The 18,687-nt window shown below is 37.3% G+C and overlaps 1 protein-coding gene across 6 annotated transcripts in view; it reads left to right on the top strand.

Annotated features, from left to right (window-relative positions):
• Window positions 1–18,687, top strand: part of SCAF11 (SR-related CTD-associated factor 11) — a 44,335-nt gene that overhangs the window by 10,041 nt on the left and 15,607 nt on the right. For 4 of the 6 annotated variants that reach the window (XM_014529543.1, XM_014529542.1, XM_005881709.2 and 1 more), the window contains exons 3-5: window positions 6,764–6,841; window positions 11,085–11,185; window positions 13,341–13,396. In XM_014529543.1, coding sequence (XP_014385029.1) covers window positions 6,764–6,841; window positions 11,085–11,185; window positions 13,341–13,396 — 235 coding nt within the window. Of the gene's footprint in view, window positions 1–993; window positions 1,117–6,763; window positions 6,842–11,084; window positions 11,186–13,340; window positions 13,397–18,687 lie in introns of those variants that run through there. The other 2 variants (XM_014529541.1, XM_014529540.1) reach the window with 2 other exon arrangements.

Raw genomic sequence — 18,687 nt, 5'->3', positions numbered from 1 at the left:
ATGTCTTTGAATTTTCCAAATCGGTATCTGCTGGATCTAAGGGTGAAGTATCTTTGGAAATGCCTTAAAATTAGGGCAGTACAAATAATTTAAAAAATCTATTTGTAAAACTTTTCTATTATAGCTATTTGATCATCACATTATATATATAATTTTATGCTTTACTATCTAGTAATGATGGTGTCTTTGAACTTTGTGTTGAAATAGCTTATATTTTTCTTACAGTATACATTAACAAAAATTGAAGATTTGCTCAATTTTTAAATATCTGTTTTAATTTATTGAAGTATGCTATGAAGATTAACTCAAAATAACTGAATTTCTTTTCTGTTTCCCCTTTGAAATGCTTTGCTAAACTGTTCTAAGGTCAGAAATGGATATCATCATTTCTCAGTAGCAATAGCAAAGATATTTTATCTACTCTAGGTAGCTTGTTTTCTGAGCTATTTACTTTGGTTAACTTGGAGACGATAACTTGGTTTTAAGAAATTTTTCTGATTGATTGAGCCTGAACCAAAGAAAATCTATTAACTTATTTTCTAGTGTTAACTAGATTGTTTTGAGGAAATGTAAGTATATGCAGATTGTGATAATAGATAGCAATGTTTTTCCAACTATTGCTTTTTCTTCTGTTTTCTTTCTTTTTTTACATGATAGCAGTAGAACCTTTCAAGTGAAATCCATAGATAAATTCATGGCAATTGTGAATAAGGAAAAAAGAATAAAAACAAAATCTTACTCAGAACCTCATTATTTAGAACAGATCAAAATGGAATGGCTCAGATTAAAACTATCAGTTTGAACATTGTAAAGGAAAAAGTGCCATTTAGCTGATGTCAACAGAGGACATTTAATAAAGAAAATGGGATTGTGTAATTTCAGAGTTTTTGAAAGATTCAATACATCTGATATGGAATACATTTTTTGAACACAGAGTGGCTTTCTTTGGATCTTAGTATTACATATTGAAATAGCTATAATAAAATGATAAAGTTTAATTTTCATGTCATGAACTTTGCAAATTCCAATAAAAAATTATTAAGGACTCATGTCTCTTACAAGTACACAGGTAGACAAAGAAGGTTTACAGTTGTTCATATGGAAAAAGATGTGCAGGTATGATTATCACAATAACTTTATTAACTCTGTTTAACATACTCACAACTACTGTAAACCTGCTTTTGCCCACCATGGTATATATATATATCATATTGTGGTTTATTAATGGACCAAGCTATTTTGTTGTTAGTCCAATAAAGCTAGTTGATGGGCTTTATACAATACTTAATATATGCCACACACTCTTCTAAGATTATTAATTCCTTTTCCCCCCATAAACACCTTAGGAATAAGTTCTATTAGTATCTCCATTTCACTAATAAGGTAACTGAGAAACAGAGAGACTATGTTACTTGCTCAAGGTAATACCCAAGGACAGGCTATGAAAATAGAATATAAATTCAGAGCCTTTACACGTCTTAATATTTTTTTAATAAACATTGAAGGGAACATATTTTCATTTATTATTTTGTCTTTTTAGGAATGTTTATGAAAATTTACCTTAAAAATAGAAATAAAAATATATTTTGAAACTTTGGTAAAAATAAGAAGTACTTAAAAGTTTTTACTTATAAATATTCTTTGGAATTATAAATGTACTAATATAACCTAGACTAAGAATTACATACAGTAAATGCTAATGTGGTAAACAACAATCACATTCATGATGTTGAGTTCTTTGAACTAGAATTACTACTGCTTGTGCATTATTAAAAATATGTGGACAGCTTTGTCGCCACTTGTAGTGATGAAGGGCTGCCTCCTGCACATGGGATAGAGCCCACAACCCAGGCAACATGAACAGTATAAATACAAACTTAATTCAATTTTGTTTTAATAGTAATAAGGTTAAGCTTTCTGTAGGGAAAGTAATAGCATCCTAAACCCATAGTACTGAGAAGTAAGCTGTGCAGTCTGAACCAATTTTTTTTTTCTTTTTTTTTTCTGCCTGGCCATCTGGGCCACCTTTATCAGGGAGCCTGGGTGGTGGGTGGTTATCACCCCCTGCAATGTTGGGGGGCCCTCCCCCACCCCCCAGCTGGGGCACAGGCACCTGAAGCCAGTTCTAGCTGCTCTCTGCACCCCTGCCTATTGGAGAAGGAGGCTAGGCGGGGAGGGCAGTTCCTGGGCAACCATGCCCTGCTCAGGCCTAGCAATGTCCCCCTGCCTAACCCCAGATAAGCCACCAGCCTCCTGAGCCCCACCTGACCTTAAGAGAGCTCCAGCTCTGCCTGGGGGGCATGGCTACTACCCCCTCCAGGCCTCAGTTTCCCCATCTGCCTCTCCTCCTGGGGGCCTCTTCGGTAAACTATAATTATCACCACCACCCCGCCGCCTTGGGCTGTTGGATCGGAAAAATGGGGGTCACCCTAGCCCCTGTCCCCCACATCCTGAGGCTTCCCCCTCCTACCCAATTCATAAATCAGCCCCCCACCCCACCCCCATATAGTGGCCCGGCTCCTCAACCTCTAATCCCTTCTCCATAAACGGATTTTCCTCTGCAAAGCCCAGCTCCCCCAGCCTGTCCCGCACCCTGCCCTTCGGATTAAATGAAGCCCTTAGGCTGCTGTTCCCCCTCCATACCTCACACCACCACCTCCTCAAAATCCACACCCTCGGGCCCCTTCCCCCACTCCTGCAATCAGGGTGCTGTCCCCTCTCCTGGGACACACCCCTCCCTGCCCCACCTGATCCCAGGGCTTCAGGTTCCTACTGAGAAGCCTCTTCTTCCAAGGAAGCCTTTTCCTCCATCAACCCCCACGGTTCCAGGTCCCAGGGGGCAGGACTGCGCTCCCCAGAACCTTGCTCAGAGTAGGTGCTCAGCTGCCATTCCTCAGACTAAGGTAGACAGGGTTTTAGAGTCAAGCAGGGGGGTCTGAACCTCGCCCCCGCCCCCCCATGGGACACGGGGCAATGTCTGGGAACATCTACGACTGTCATAACTGGGGAGAGCTCCTGGCACTGGTGGGTGGAGGCTCAGGTGAACTAAGCCCCCTCGAGGCACACATGGCTGCCTGCCTGCTGGGCACTGGGGGCGCAGGCAGGGGAGCCCTCGGAGATGAGGGAGGCTGGGAGAGCATAGACAGCCAGCCTCTCCTCCCGCCCCCGCCCCATCTCCCTGCTCTCACTCTTGTATCCACAGCAACCGCAGTCAACATTTCCCGCAGCTTCCAAAGTCCTTGCCCGCCCCACGCAGAAGAGCTCTGTGCTGGGCCAGGGGCTGCAGGCAGGGCACAGGAGACCGCAGGACAGCCCTCTCGGCTCCCTGTGCAGTTGGGTAGCCCTGTGAAAAGATCCCAGCGCCCCTCCTGGCCTCTTCACCGCCCCCATGCACCAAATGAAACAGGGATGATGGGGGCACCACACTCACCCCAGTGCCCGTCTGCTCATCTGTACAGTAAGGCTAGATCAGGATTGGCATTGCCTTCACAGAGAGAACAGACCTCAGTCTAGCTGGGTAGGGGCAGGACTCTCTCCCCAGGGCCCTTGGGAGGACGGCCCAGCAGACAGCTAGCTCTAATTATTCCCTGTTCCTAGCCTCGGGACACCCAGGATGAGCATGGATTCCCCACCCCCCAAGCAAGCTTAACAGCAGCTGCCCCGTCCACTGGGGGCCAGAAAAACCAAAAGGCCTTCACACAGGCTCCAGCAGGGCTTGGTGATCCTGGGAGTCAAGGAGACACTGAACGTGCAATCATTAAGCACACGAGTGCCCAAAATCCTTGAGAAACGGAACCAAGGGGTACCAGCCAAATGGGTCCAGGAGCTGCGCCCCACTAGGTCCTTGCACTGCTGTTATAAATACAGCTCCAAGACAGGGCATCCAGAGCCACAGCTCCCACAGGGCGCAGGACCCAGCACGGAGGGCACTCTGTCCTCCCCACCATCTGCACTCACCCTTGCCACACCCCAACTCAGCCTCTTTGGCCTCAGTTTCTCATTAAAAACAGGGATAGCAATACTGAAGTACTGGCCCCAGCAAGGAGTCCCTCCCCCCACCTCGACTCAGGCAGATGGTCACCATTGCCTGGGGACCTACAGAGGTTCTAAAGGGTCCAGAGACACCCTGGAGAAGTGTCCCTTGGGAGCCCGGCCACCCCCTTCACTCCATCCAGAAAGTCTGACAGAATCCAGGGGGCAAAATCAAACCAAGTCAGGGCACTGGGGGTCCCCAAAAGGTTCTCAGAGAACAAATGCCTCAGGCCAGAGGTGGGACAGGTGGAAGGGCACAGTGATAAGTGAGAGATGGGATCCCTCTGTCCCTTCTGTCCTATCTCCCACGTCAGCCGCCCCCACCCCACGCTGTTGAGCCACTGAACTCTTAGGTACCGACCCACTGCCCAGAGAGGCACGTCCCCATCTTCACGGACGCCCTAAATGTCCCTCCCACAAACATGAGGATCTTTAAATCTTTAAAAGCAAATAACATGCAGCGACTACACAGAGAAAGATGGTCGCTCCTTTTAAGAGAATTTAGACAGTCCTGTCCTCCTGTCCTGGCTGTGCTCACAGGTGGGCAGAGCCTCCATCCCCTGAGAACAAGGGACAGGACCTGAAGGAGCGGTGGGAAGAGTGCGGAATGGGGAGGGGGGCTGCCAGCACGCATGTGGCATTTGAGATCTGGCCACTGGCCTGGGGCAGCCTGCTGTGCGTGTCTGCCACACGACTGGGAACCTGCTTTCCTGCACCCTGTCCACGTGTTGCAACAATGGGAACCTGTCCACTGAGCCGAGGCCCACCATCCCTGCCCAGCCCAAACTCACAGCTTGGTGGGCATTCTCATGGTGGAGGGTGGGAATCTATGGGGAGGAGAGGGGGCCACAGCAGGATAAGGGGAGAGGGTGACAAAATAAAAGGGTGGCCAGCGCCCCTTGACTCCAGGCTCCCCTAGTTGCCCCACCACCCACTGGGCTGAGAGAGGTGACAGTGTCCCAGGAAACTACTGCACAACCCTGTGCACCTTCCGGGTTCTCTGAACCAATTTAATATAGTAAAGTCACATTTCCTAATTCAGAATGTGGTAAAGCATTTTATAAAGGCCTACTTACTTAATTTTAACAGAGTAATAAAAGTAACACAATTTATATTTTGGTTGCTCCCAAAGTGAGTCTCGAGCTTTGTGAAAATGTATTATATAATCAAGGGCTGCACATAGTCTGGCCTATGTGTACTTGTACAAGCATATCTTGATGTGTGCCGCAGTCCAGAATGGTAAAAATCACATTTTTTTCCACTGGGGAATATAAGATAATTTATCAAAATTCCATTACTATCTGTGGTCTTATTAAATTGTTGAAATCGTTTTACTTTTTGAAATATTTTTTAAGTTTTTTAAAAAAAGATATGTATTTATTGATTTCAGAGAGGAAGGAAGAGGGAGAGAGAGATAGAAACATCAATGATGAGAGAGAATCATTGACTGGCTTCCTCCTGCATGCCCCCTACTGGGGATCGAGCCCACAACCTGAGCATGTGCCCTTGACCGGAATCGAACCTATGGCCATTCTGTCTGCAGGCCGACGCTCTATCCACTGAGCCAAACCGGCTAGGGCATTTTTTAAGTTATTAATAAATCATAGGTATTTATAATATCACCTTTTAGTATTTTCTTAATAGACTACTGAGTTTTTACCCTTCTACTCTAGTAGACAACTCCATCTTAAATTGTTTAGATAATATAAACCCATTCCTATATAAATATTTAATAATATTATCAAAGAAACTCTTAATTATAGCTGATGTACATTAATTTTTAAGGTATAGGAAATATATTTACATCAAAATAAAGTTGACTTAGAATCAGAGTGATTAAAGGAAAATTTTTCTTATTCTATAAAGAATGCCTGCAATTCCATTTGAAAAAGACAAGCAACCTAATAAAAAAGCTAAGCAAAAGGCATGAATAGTTTTTTAAAAAGCAATTTGAATAGCTCTTAAAAATATGAAAATATGCTCAATCTAACTCATAAAAGGAAATATAAAATTAAAACTGTTGTGGCATACTATGCTGTTAAGAATGAGGCAGCTTTGAAATAGTAATATGAACTAATCTAAAGTATATAATTAAGAAAAATAAAATTCAATCTGCATATGAATTAATTAGATATATTTTATATTAAAAAGATACATACGTATGTATATGCATTGGTTATCTCCAAAAGGATATGTAGGAAACTACTTCTGGAGAGAGCATCTAGGTGGCTGCTCGGAGTAGAGGAATCCTTCATTTTCTTCATATTTTTAAAAAGTTTTTATTGCTGGCTTAACTACCTATTCAGAATAATTCATTTTTAGAGACAATATTGTCATAGAATACTAAAATCTGTAAGGGACCTGTATCTGCCATTCCTTTTACAGCTGATTTCGAGTTGCCCAAGAACTTTCGATCATAGAGCTGTTGATTTCAGCCCAGTAGTTATCAACTGGACAAGCAGGTCTTCCTAGGTATACAGAGATCTTATTTCTCTTCATCATTGTATTCCACTTACCTAGCATACAGTAGATGCTCAATAAGTATTTGAATGAATTCAACAAATTTAAGGTATTTATTACTCTGTGGCATGGTACTGGCAGAAAGTATTTCATCTTCACCTTTGAAAGAAGAAAAAAAAATTTGTGTTTCCTGTTCAAATGTGTTTGTTATATATTAATTTTTATTCTAAAGAAACATTTCTGAAGTTATAAATTGTTAATCATTTTTCAGACACAGGCTTCATGTCCTATTGACAGAAAACCTTTTCAAGCAGTCTTTAAAATCAGTTCATTGGAAGGTTGTGTTAAGGTAAGGCTTAGATTTTATTTTGCAACATGAACAGTATAAATACAAACTTAATTCAATTTTGTTTTAAAAGAGTTCGTTTGAATGAATTTGTGACTTGTTGAACTTTAGCTTTAATATGTGATTAACATTCCCCCTTAGCATAACAAACCCAGACTTTTCTACAAGAATTCAGAAATTCTCTTTTTTTTCCTTTGCCCGCTAAAGAGGATATATTTTTAGTGTGAGGACCTTTATTTAAAAAACATTTATTGATTAATTATATAGTGCTTTAAATACATTTTTATTTTATTTTTTTTATTTCAGAGAGGAAGGGAGAGGGAGAGAGAGATAGAAACATCAATGAGAAAGAACCATCAATGGGCTGCCTCCTGCACATGGGATAGAGCCCACAACCCAGGCATATGCCCCGACTGGGAATTGAACCGTGACCTTCTGGTTCATAGGTCGCTACTCAACCACTGAGCCACACCAGCTGGGCTGAATACATTTTTAATTGAAAAATATTTGAAATGGACTATTAGATTCAAAGGCCAACCCTCACAAAGACTTAAGTCCAAAATACCTGAAAAGTATGTTTTCATAAAAAAAGCAATGTTGAGAAGAGTAAGCCAGTAAAAGTAAATATAAAATGATGTCTTTGTTCTTAAATTCTGGTGTTTGAAGAAAAATGAGTAATTGGAGAAAGGGGCGTTTGTGGAGATTGAGAGGGACTTTTCAGTTTCAAGATTGCCATAGGCCAATTAGTTCATTCTTTTATTAAGTATAGTTTATTGTAATGCTTAATCCTAATCACATCTCTGAGATGCACATACCATACATACCTCATTGATGTTAATTATTATAAACCATGATTATGATTTGTGTTCACATTTTTGGCTTACAAATAAAAGAAATAGGAACATATTCCTGAGTTAATGAGTAAAAGGTGAAAAGAGAAACGGGCAGTAAGTAGTTAAATAAAATGTATAAGAAGGAGATTTTAAAAATAATTTATATATATATATAATTATAATCAGATGTTACCATTTGTTCCAAGAATGTTCCTTATAGCAAAAGAAAATCTGTAATCATGTGTTACGTTATGTCTCATATCTTTTAATCTGGAACATTTTCTCAGCCTTTTTTTTCATGACTGTTTTTAAGAGAAAATTATTTATTTAATTTTATTGACTTTATTGGGATGACATTGGTTAATAAGTTTTATAGGTTTCAAGTGTGAAGTTCTATAATACATCATCTGTATATTGTATTGTGTGTTCACCACCCAAAATGAAGTCTCCTTTTGTCATCATTTACACTCCCTTTACTCTCTTCTACCTGCCTCACCACCCATTCCCTCTGGTAATCACCATATTGTTGTCTATGTCTGTGATTTTTTATTTTCTCAATCCTTTCACCTATTTTACCCAATCCTTTTTTAAAAGTTTGTTCTCTATGAGTCTGTTTCTATTTTGTTTATTTGTTTTGAAAATTTGATTCCACATATAAGTGAAATCATATGGTATTTGACTTTAAGAAAGAGATTACTTGTAGTATCTCTAAGAAGTCACAAAGGATATACAACTAAAAATGGGAATACTCAATATATACATATATGATGTCATTGATGTGAAAAAAACTGTTCCCAGGTAGCATTATAAGTCTATGATAGCTTTGTTGCTCTCCGTGTGAGTAGGAAGGGAATGGAAGCAACGTACAACTATTTAAGCATTAGATGTTCTCATTGTAGGTATTTATAATTTGTTTTGATATATATATATATGTATATATATTTAAATATCTTTATTGATTTTAGAGAGAGAGGAAGGGGGAGAGAGAGAGAAACATCGATGTGAGAGCGAGACATCTATTGGCTGCCTCCTTTGTGCCCCTATTGGGGATCAAGTTGTGTGTCCCTGATCAGGAATCTAACCCACGACCCTTTGGTGCATGGGTCAACACTCAACCACTGAGCCACACCGGCCAGGCTGTTACATTTTTAACAGATGAGTCTCAATATACAAATAAGACTGCAATTCAAATAAAAAGATACATGAAAAATTAATTTGCTTCTTGTAATTATGTAAGTCTGCACGTCTATACAAATTAGTATATATTTTGGAGAAAAGATATAATTGTGTAATATTATAATCAAAATTAAAGCATGACTTCTCTGAAAGACGTTCTCCATTTTTCTAGAGTATATGTTATGTTGCTGATGATTCATTAGCATGAGCTAGTTTCCAAATATATTTTCTTGTAAAATTTTGTTCTTTTGCTTCATGTGAAATTTTGTTCTTGGAATAAGAATTTGTTTTATTTAATGAGGCTTAAAAGTTTGATGCACTATTCATCTAATTTTGTCAAACTTAAAAAGGTATTTCTTATATGTGATATTATCCTTGTACTCTCAATATTTTCCTTTGCTTCTTTTGAATCTTCAATTATTATCCTTTTCCCTTTATAGCTGAACTTGAATGAGACATCTACATTTACTTCATTTTTTCAATTCCCCAGTTCCATTGACAGTTCACCTCTGTCATTTTGTTTTACTAAAACTGTCCTCACTAAGGGCCAGAGTAATCTCTGACTGGCCAATCCCATCCTTTCTGCATGTAATGCTGTTGAGTACTTTTATTTCCTTTGGCTTCTAGGTTTACTTCTCTTATGGGTATATATGTAAGAATGTGTATATGTATGTATGTTTGTTTCTTTTACCGACCTTTTACAATCTTCTTTGCCATCTCCCTGCTCTTCTTACCTTTTCTTAAATCATTGGGACTCCTCATAGGATCTTCCTTTCAATTCTCTAGGTATACCTTCCCCTTAAGTCTTCTCAATACTTCAGTAGCTGTTAGTACTATCTATATTTATATAACTCCTAAAATTCTGTCACTAGCCTAGATATTTTTCCTTAGAACCAGACTTGTATTTTCAACCACTTGTTGGATATCTCCATCTATAATACAAAGGAATCAACATTAACAAATCCAAAAAGTATCAGGGAATTTTCCATTTTTTTTCTCTCTGCCCATCCATCTTTTCCTATTCCTTTTGCTCAATTTCTTCTTAAATTTGTTCCTTCATGTCTCTGCTATTAACTCTTAGTAGGCTCTCATGCTGCCATCTAGACTGGTTCTGCCAATGGAAATATACAAGCCAATCTGTAATTTAAAAGTTTTTTTTTTAAATATATTTTTATTGATTTTTTACAGAGAGGAAGGGAGAGGGATAGAGTTAGAAACATCGATGAGAGAGAAACATTGATCAGCTGCCTCCTGCGCACCCCCTACTGGGGATGTGCCTGCAACCAAGGTACATGCCCTTGACCAGAATTGAACCTGGGACCCTTCAGTCCACAGGCCGACGCTCTATCCACTGAGCCAAACCAGTTAGGGCTGTAATTTAGAAGTTTTAATTAGTGATGTGAAAAGAGTAGGAAAAACCAAATTTTTATAATATGTATTTAATCCAACATATATATTTCAACATGTAATATTTTTAAAGAATTGTTATTGAGAGATTTTCCCTTTTTGTTGTTGTCCTAAGTCTTTGAACTCCTCTGTATATTTTACACTTAGAGTGCATCTCAATTCAGACCAGCCACATTTCAAGTGCTCAATAGCCTTATGTGGCAAGTGACTATTTTCTCAGCATAAATCTAGACTATGCATTGTAAGAGCTTCTGTTTTTCTGGCTTTTATAGTTTCTCCTTATCTGCTTCATTCTTCACATTAATGCCAAAGTTAATACTAAAAAAAAAATTATTTGATCATCTCATTTACTTGCTTTAAAAACCTCACTTATTCTCTGATTCCTATAGAATTGTTTTATTATTCAAAGCTCTTTATAATCTGGTCCTATACTTTATATCAACTTCCCCATCTGCATTGGCTTCTTTCCTTAATTTTATTCCTTAGACAAATTTTACTCATTCTCTAAGGCCAACTCATAAAGCATCTATTCATTAAAGTCTTTTCTAGAGTTAATTTTCAATCAATGTATCTGCTGATCTGTGTTTTTATCTCTATTATGAGCACTTAATCTGTTTACATGCCTTATTTCCCCCTAATTTGTTTCCCCAGAGCTTAGCATGTATGTTAAGTTTATAATTTAGCATGCTCGAATGAATAAGCATATGTATTTGGGCTAGAGTTTCAGACAATTTTGTTTAATTTTTTTTTTCAAGGGAGAATTGAAAAATAGGTTATTATTTGTGATACTGGATTATCACTCTAAATAGGTGATTTTGCTTTTCTCATAGGTTCAAGTAAAAAGGCAGTTGAGAGAAGCAAAAGACAAGATAAACGAAAGCTCTTTTAAGAAACAGCTCTCCTGTCATGAAAATTCTAAAAGCTGTATGAGGTTAGTAATGAACTTTAGAAGTGGAATCCAATGTGTAGAATCAGAAGGTAGCTAGTAATAAAAATGAATACATTTTTTTAATGTTGTGGGTTTAAATATATTTAATTACTTCTTTTAAAGCATGTACTTGGTAATTTAAGGAATGACCAGCTGAAATTTGAGAATATAATCTGAGCTCTATCTTTTATTAATATGTTTTTTAAAATTGATTTCAGAGAGGAAGAGAGAGAGAAAGAGAAATAGAAACATCAATGATGAGAGAGAATCATCGATCGGCTGCCTCCTGCATGCCCTCTACAAGAAATCAAGCTTGCAACCCGGGCATGTGCCCTGACCAGGAATTGAATTTTGACCTCCTGGTTCATAGGTTGACGCTCAACCACTGAGCCACATCAGCCGGACTCAGCTGTATCTCTGAGGAATTGGTTTTCTTAGTTTTTTTTTCTAATCTGAATTTAGATTGATATTTTTATAAAATAAAAATGTTACAGCAGTGTAAAATTTCTGTAAAATTTTCTGAATGCTTATTCATTTTTGTACATATCACAACCAATAATGGAGAAGTATTGGTGCACAGACCACATTTTGAATAGCACTGCTCTAGTGTTTAGGGACAAAAGGTAGAAAGTTACTAATGGTATAACTCACCATATTTCATGAGACAGTTATAATTCAAACTACTTATTATTTTTCTCATTGTGCTTCTTTGTATTTTTGCTACCTAATGTAACATGTTTATGTTTTTAAAAAAATTTAACGTTTGTATTTGTTTCTTTAATTGCTGTTGGTAAAACATAATTGCCTAGAAATACAGTGCTTAGTATTCCAGTTTAATAGGTATCATATTTTTTTTCAACTAAATTGTGTTAGTAATGTACTGGAAATTAATTTATGCTTAATACTTAAAATAACTTCTTCTGGTACATTTAAAATTTAAGCCCATTTTGATCTGAAATATATTTTGAGCTATCTAAAAGTTATATTCTTAAGTCAATATACTGTCAGATTCATAATTAAATTTATAATTCATTGGCACATTTCATCAGAATGCTAATTTCTTAAGAGAGTACATTTATTTTGTTACCAAAATAATTGATAGTCGTCCCTGAGATGTATTAAATCATGCAACTAATTTATATTATAGCTCTCTAGGTCTTAACTTTTGGGAAGTTACAGACTAATTTGAGAATTTGAAGAAAACTGCAGACATCTTCTAGAAAAACATGTCATAGAACTTACTTACAGACAAAACTTTGTGTATGATTTTAAGGGATTCATGAAACATCCACTGTAAGAACCCACCCATAAACCCACATTAGCTGCATTAGAGTAGATTTTATTTATATTTTCTTTTAACTTTATTAGAGTCAGTTTTGATTTATGTATATATGTTTTCATAGTAGGTAGCAGCACACTTTTCCTAGGAATAATGAAGAAATACCTTTGCTACCTGCATTCTTACTATAGCTGCTATCACTGGCTGTGACAACGTCATGGATATATATTTTTGTGTTTTCTCTGAATTACCCCAGTTCTCTTAGCTATTGCTGAGAATGCAGTGGTCATCACTATATGACCTATAACAAGGTTGAACAATGGGGCTAATTCAGCTGAGGTAGTCCACATGCTTAACTGCTTTTTCTCATGGATATATGGTGGGGGGATGGTGTATGGAAATAATATATAAAATAATAATTTGCTTTTGTCCAACAAGTCAGACCCTTAATGATTTCTCCCAAGGTGGAAAATCTCTCAGCTATTGGATATTTACAGTACATTTTTTAGAGCCTTTTGGAAATTTTTTAGCATTCCTCCCATTCAGTCTGAGGTTTACTACCCATTCCTAGTCTCTTCACCACTTCAACAGTGTCCAGTGTTGTTTCTCCTTTCTAAAGCAGTAAAACCCTGACAGACACCCTTTCTTTCTGATTATTTCTGCCAGTTCTAGAGAAAGAGATTGCAATGATATTTTGTTTCTTGGTAGTAAATCTCCATTGTCAGTCACTGGGATGGGGAGGGGCAACTAGTTATACTTTCTTTGCTAGAATATAAAACTCTGCCTAATAAATTTCATTTTGGTGGGCAGGGAATTGAAAATAAATGAGCAAAATGACAGTTTTGTCTTAATTATTTCACCTTTTTTTGATGTTTACAGAAAGAACATAGGAGAAGATCTATTAAGTGCAAAGCTTTATGACTTGAAGATGCATAGTAAGTGGCTTTTTTCTTTTGTTTTCTACCTTTTTTTGTTTCTTACTTTAGTACTTGTGCCAGAGTTCTTATTAGTAACATTTTGGTTTGGAAAACAGTCATGCACAGAACTCTACTGAGCTCTGTACATTGTTAAATCCTATATAAACTACTTTCATGGAGTTATTTATGCTATTCCCTACCCATTTTGTGTGTTTTTTTATGCTCATCTTGGAGGAAGGGAGCAGGAGAAAGAAAGGGGGAGAGGAAAAGAAGAAGGATATTTTCAATTACTTGGTGGTTAGCAACCTACATTACAGTCTTACTCCACTTATAAAAGCAGAAGAATTTAGGGGAGATGGGATAAAGTACGGTAAGCTGTAGCAAGGGAAGTTTGTGACAGTGAAGTTATTTCACAGTTCCCAGAAGAAGTGGTGGTTTGGTCTCTAGCCACACTTCTAATTTGAAACTTTGGAAATAAAGCACCTCTTACATATTTATCTACATGAGCAGTTAAATATTCCTGTCTTTCGATCTCACCTAGTACATAGTTCTCCAGTACAGGAAAGGTTTGGGGCAGGGTCAGAGAAAAATGATACCATAGTGCCCTGTGATTCCTCCTTGGAGCTCAGGCTGTGTATTCTATTCTAAAGAACAACTTACTATTAACTGTTTGTAAGCGAGGAGGTGAACATTTAATTTCCAGGCTAGGTTACAATGAATTTTTCTTTATAGATATAAAGAATTAATGAATTTATTATTCTTAAAAGTTATCAACTTCATTGTTTTACATTATGAATACCGAGTTTGGTTGTTATTATATTTATGATTTGAATTAACATGATCTCTTATGTCTATAGATCTCATATTTATAGGTTAATAAGTGCTCTTTCTGCCTTTGATTAGTTGCTATTAAAATGAAATTGTATTAAAAGGATTTACTGATTAGATGAGCATTTTTCTTTTGTTAACAAACCTTAGATATCAAACTTGTTTGTTTTTCTATGTCGTTGCTGTAGATGAACATCCTTTTTTAATGGATGGACTTTGCTTGGTAACTCTAGGATCTGATATAAAATTTACTGCTGAGAAAGATTAAATGATGTGATAGATTTCTCTAGATAATTTGGCCTGCTCTCACTATGTTTATCTTAGTTTTAAGTCTACTATAATTTTCTTTAAGTATATATCTCTTGCCTGGACTTATTTTTAGAGAGAGAGACATAGGCAGATCTAACCTCAAGTGCTTCACTGTAGTGAAGACCATTTATAAGACACTATGACTTATATGGATTTGAGAATTTGTTTTACTATTCAGAATATGGAATACTAAACAAGTTTTTAGTGAATATCCTAAGCTAATTTAATACTGAAAAGCAATTTTTAAATTATAGTTCTTAAAAAAAAAGTTTATGCCAGAAAGTTAATATTGTTCAAGGCCTGTAAACTAATGTGTCTGCTTAAGTGAAGATGTCTGAAGTCATTTGTGTGGTTTAGGATAGGCAGAAATACTCATTTTAGTTTTATATGTAAGTGATCAAGGTAATTATGTGGAAATGTTTTAATTGAACGAGTTTGGATTCATTTGTGGGGTACTGGATACTTATTGATTATCCATTTGGTTCATTTTTCTATGATGTCGCTTTTTACTTGGAGAGTTTAATACATCTAACTTGGCCAGTTTTTTCCCCTGCATTGAAATACATTATATACTTAATGAAATAGTTTGTATTTAGGTATTATGTTTAATGGGATTACTCAGATTTAAATAAACATAAAAACTAATGGGTCTGTTTTGGAGGATGCTAAGAATTAACTCATTGTTAAACTGGTACATTTATAAAAGAAAAGATTCAAACATCTATCTTGCCTTTCCTAAGTAAACTACACATCAGAATAATTGAACAGGTAGTAAAAGAAAGTTAAATATTTTTAGAAGTATTTGAGCAAATAATTGAAGATAAAAGTATAGAATTTGAATATTAGCATTTTGTACATTAATGAATTAATGGATCTAGGAAGTGATCAGCAATGGCTGTTAGCATCACAAAAGGTGAGACAACAATACATTAAAAATAATCCTTGCCCTAGCCAGTTTGGCTCAGTGGATAGAGCATCAGCCTGTGGACTGAAGGGTCCCGGGTTCGATTCCGATTAAGGACACGTATCTCGGTTGCAGGCTCGATTCTCAGCCCTGGTCAGGGCGTGTGTGGGAGGCAACCAATTGATGTGTCTCACATAGATTTTTCTCTTTCTTTCTCTCCCCCTCCCTTTCACTCTCTAAAAAAAATTACTGGAAAAATATCCTCGGTGAGGAGTAACAGGGAAATTTTTTTAAAAAAATATTTCTTTATGGAAGTAAATAACAGCAAATATGCAATAGTGTGACCAAGAAAACCTGAAAGCCAAAACAAACAAACCTGCATCTTATTAAGAAATCTAACTACTAATTTACAAGATGTACAGAGTCAGAGATGTATGTTAAGTGACAAGGGGATGCAATCAGCAAAATTTAGATCACAGACAAATGACCTGGTTTCTTTAGTCATAAAATTCCAAGGAGTTTAGTAAAGGATGGAGCAGAACCTGTAGATTAAGAGACAGACATTCAGCCAGTCAGAGTGTATGGATCTTATTTGGATCCATATTCTGACATGTTATAAAAAATAAAACTTTATGGACAATTGGAGAAAATTGAACATTGGGTATTTGATATTAAGGAATTATTAAAGTTAAAATTTTTTTACTTGGAATAATGGTATTAAGGATTTTCTCCCTCAAAGAGCACTTATCTTTTAGACTTATATACTGAAACATTTATAGATTAAGTGATCCGATGTCCAGAATTTGTTTCAAATTATTGCCTTATTCTTATGGCTTTGTTTGGATGCACTTTTGAGTTAAAAAATAATTCTTAATATAAAATTATCACTTTGATAACATAGTGTCTGCTCCCTACTTAATAGACCAACTAACCTTGATTATTTTGGCTTATCTTTCAGAATGTGATCAATATCAGTCTTTTATTTTTTTTTAGGCTAATGTTTATAAAGTTCATAAACCATAGAATTTTAACCTTTAGTTTTCACATTTCTTATGAGATTTCTTACATATTATTAACAAATGACCTTACCAGAAGACTGAGAGAACCTGTAAATGTTATTTATAATGGTCTCAAAGTTTAGGGCAAATGAACTAATAAGCAGAAAAATCATCTTTATTTACTCATGTTACACTGAACAGGAATCATGGTGTATTAAGGATAATTTAAATTTCTTTTTATAAAAGAACATTTTGAAAAAATGATGTCTCTTTATCTAGGATCGCTTGGCTAGAGTTTAGAAGAACTCAGTTTTAGCTTTTTTTAAAAAATATATTTTTATTGATTTCAGAGAGGCAGGGAGAAGGAGAGATAGATAGAAAAATCAATGATTAGAAAGGATCATTGATCAGCTGCTTCCTGCACGCCCCCTATTGGGAATCGAGCCTGCAACCCGGGCATGTGCCCTTGACCAGAATCGAATCCAGGACCCCTTCAGTCCACAGGCCGACACTCTATATCCACTGAGCCAAACCCACTAGACCAATTTTAGCTTTTTTAATTTCTTAAAAGTTTTTTTGAAGCAGAAAGGGGCTGTCTTTGAACATTTATGTGTGACTTCCTTTTCTACCTGAAGTTATTTATATTACACATAAACTAATGAATAGAACATATGACATTGTGAACTTCTTTTATCTGGATTAGAAATTATTAGTAGAACATTAGTTAAAACTTAGCAGGCCTACTAGATAATCTTATTGGAAGTTGGCCCTTTGAGTTTTATACTGGTTTTTCCATTAAATCTATGACTCTAGGAATGCTATATAAATTGTTTAGTTTTTCCATCTAATGAAGATGGTGTTGCCTGCTCTTTTCCCCTTACTAGAAAAGGTTAGCATACCTTTTGGCAAATTTGTTAAGGAAATGTCACTTTCATTCTTCAACTAAATTTTTAACCTCCCTTACTTTTTCCAGAGTTTTGAGGAGAAAGCAATGACAGTACCAGCAATAGTTTATTGCACACAAGTGTATTGATAGGTATAGATGACTAATAATGTAGACTCAATGCTAAAGAAAAACTAAGAGCAGTAATCTATAAAAGTGCTAACAGTTTTTGTAGTTAGCAGAAGCTATCCTTTATTGTGCTTAACCTGGAAGTATCTATAATAATAAAAGCGTAATATGCTAATTAGACCAGACAGCCGAATGACCTTCTGAACGTCATTCTGGACATCCTTGTGGACGAAGCTGTGGCGGCGGGGACCGAGGCAGAGGCGGTTAGGGGCGATCAGGCAGGCAGGTGAGCTGTTAGGGGCGATGAGGCAGGCAGGCAGGTGAGTGGTTAGGAGCCAGCAGTCCTGGGTTGCGAGAGGCATGTCCGACTGCCGGTTTAGGCCTGATCCCACAGGGATCCCTGTGGGATCGGGCCTAAAGCGGCAGTTGGACATCCCCGGAGGGGTCCTGGATTGTGAGAGGGTGCAGGCCGGGCTGAGGGACCACCCCCTGCTCCCGTGCACGAATTTCGTACACCAGACCTCTAGTGTATCCATAGAAATAAATTTCCAGATGGGACAGGTAATGCCAAAAAATAAGTCATAGGCAGTGTAGCCAGAAACATTTCTATAACAGAAAGCTGTCTGACTCAACACTTCTATTTTTCCTAATTCTAATTATAAAGTTTGAGGAGGAAAGAGAATACTTATTTGAAGATGGTGCCAGTGGTTAAATGGTAATTTATGATTGACAAGGGCTGATGGACCTAGTTCCCTCAGTCAGCTCTTACTTGAGGTGAGCTAACAGGACCTGTTTTTTAGGTCATAGCTGAAAAAGGATATATATGAAGAGCATTATTGATATTAACACATTGCGGACAGATAACGAGAATTCACTTCATATTACACAGTGTTTTACAAAGTATACTTTAAAAAGATATTAGCTTGTAAGAACATGTAATAAATAACTTCAAAATGCAATGGGGATTTAATTTTAAAGCGTGACTTTAACATTTATGTAAAAACATTTTTTGTACTCGTTCAATAGAAACTTATCTGGCCACTGGGTAAAGCTAGCAATAAAACTACTGGTCTGCAATGTGTTAAGTAATTCGAAATTATATATATATATATTAGAGGCCTAGTGCACAAATTCATGCACAGGTGGGCTGGCTGGAGAGAGGGGTTGCGGGAGGTTGGCCGGCTGGCCCTGCCCCCGATCGGGCTGGTTAGTCGACCGCAGTGTGCGTCATAGGGACCGGTCATTCTGGTCGTTCCAG

Source organism: Myotis brandtii, unplaced genomic scaffold, assembly GCF_000412655.1.
Source record: "Myotis brandtii unplaced genomic scaffold, ASM41265v1 scaffold686, whole genome shotgun sequence".
Lineage (NCBI taxonomy): Eukaryota > Metazoa > Chordata > Mammalia > Chiroptera > Vespertilionidae > Myotis > Myotis brandtii.
This window is presented reverse-complemented; position numbering and strand designations above follow the sequence as displayed.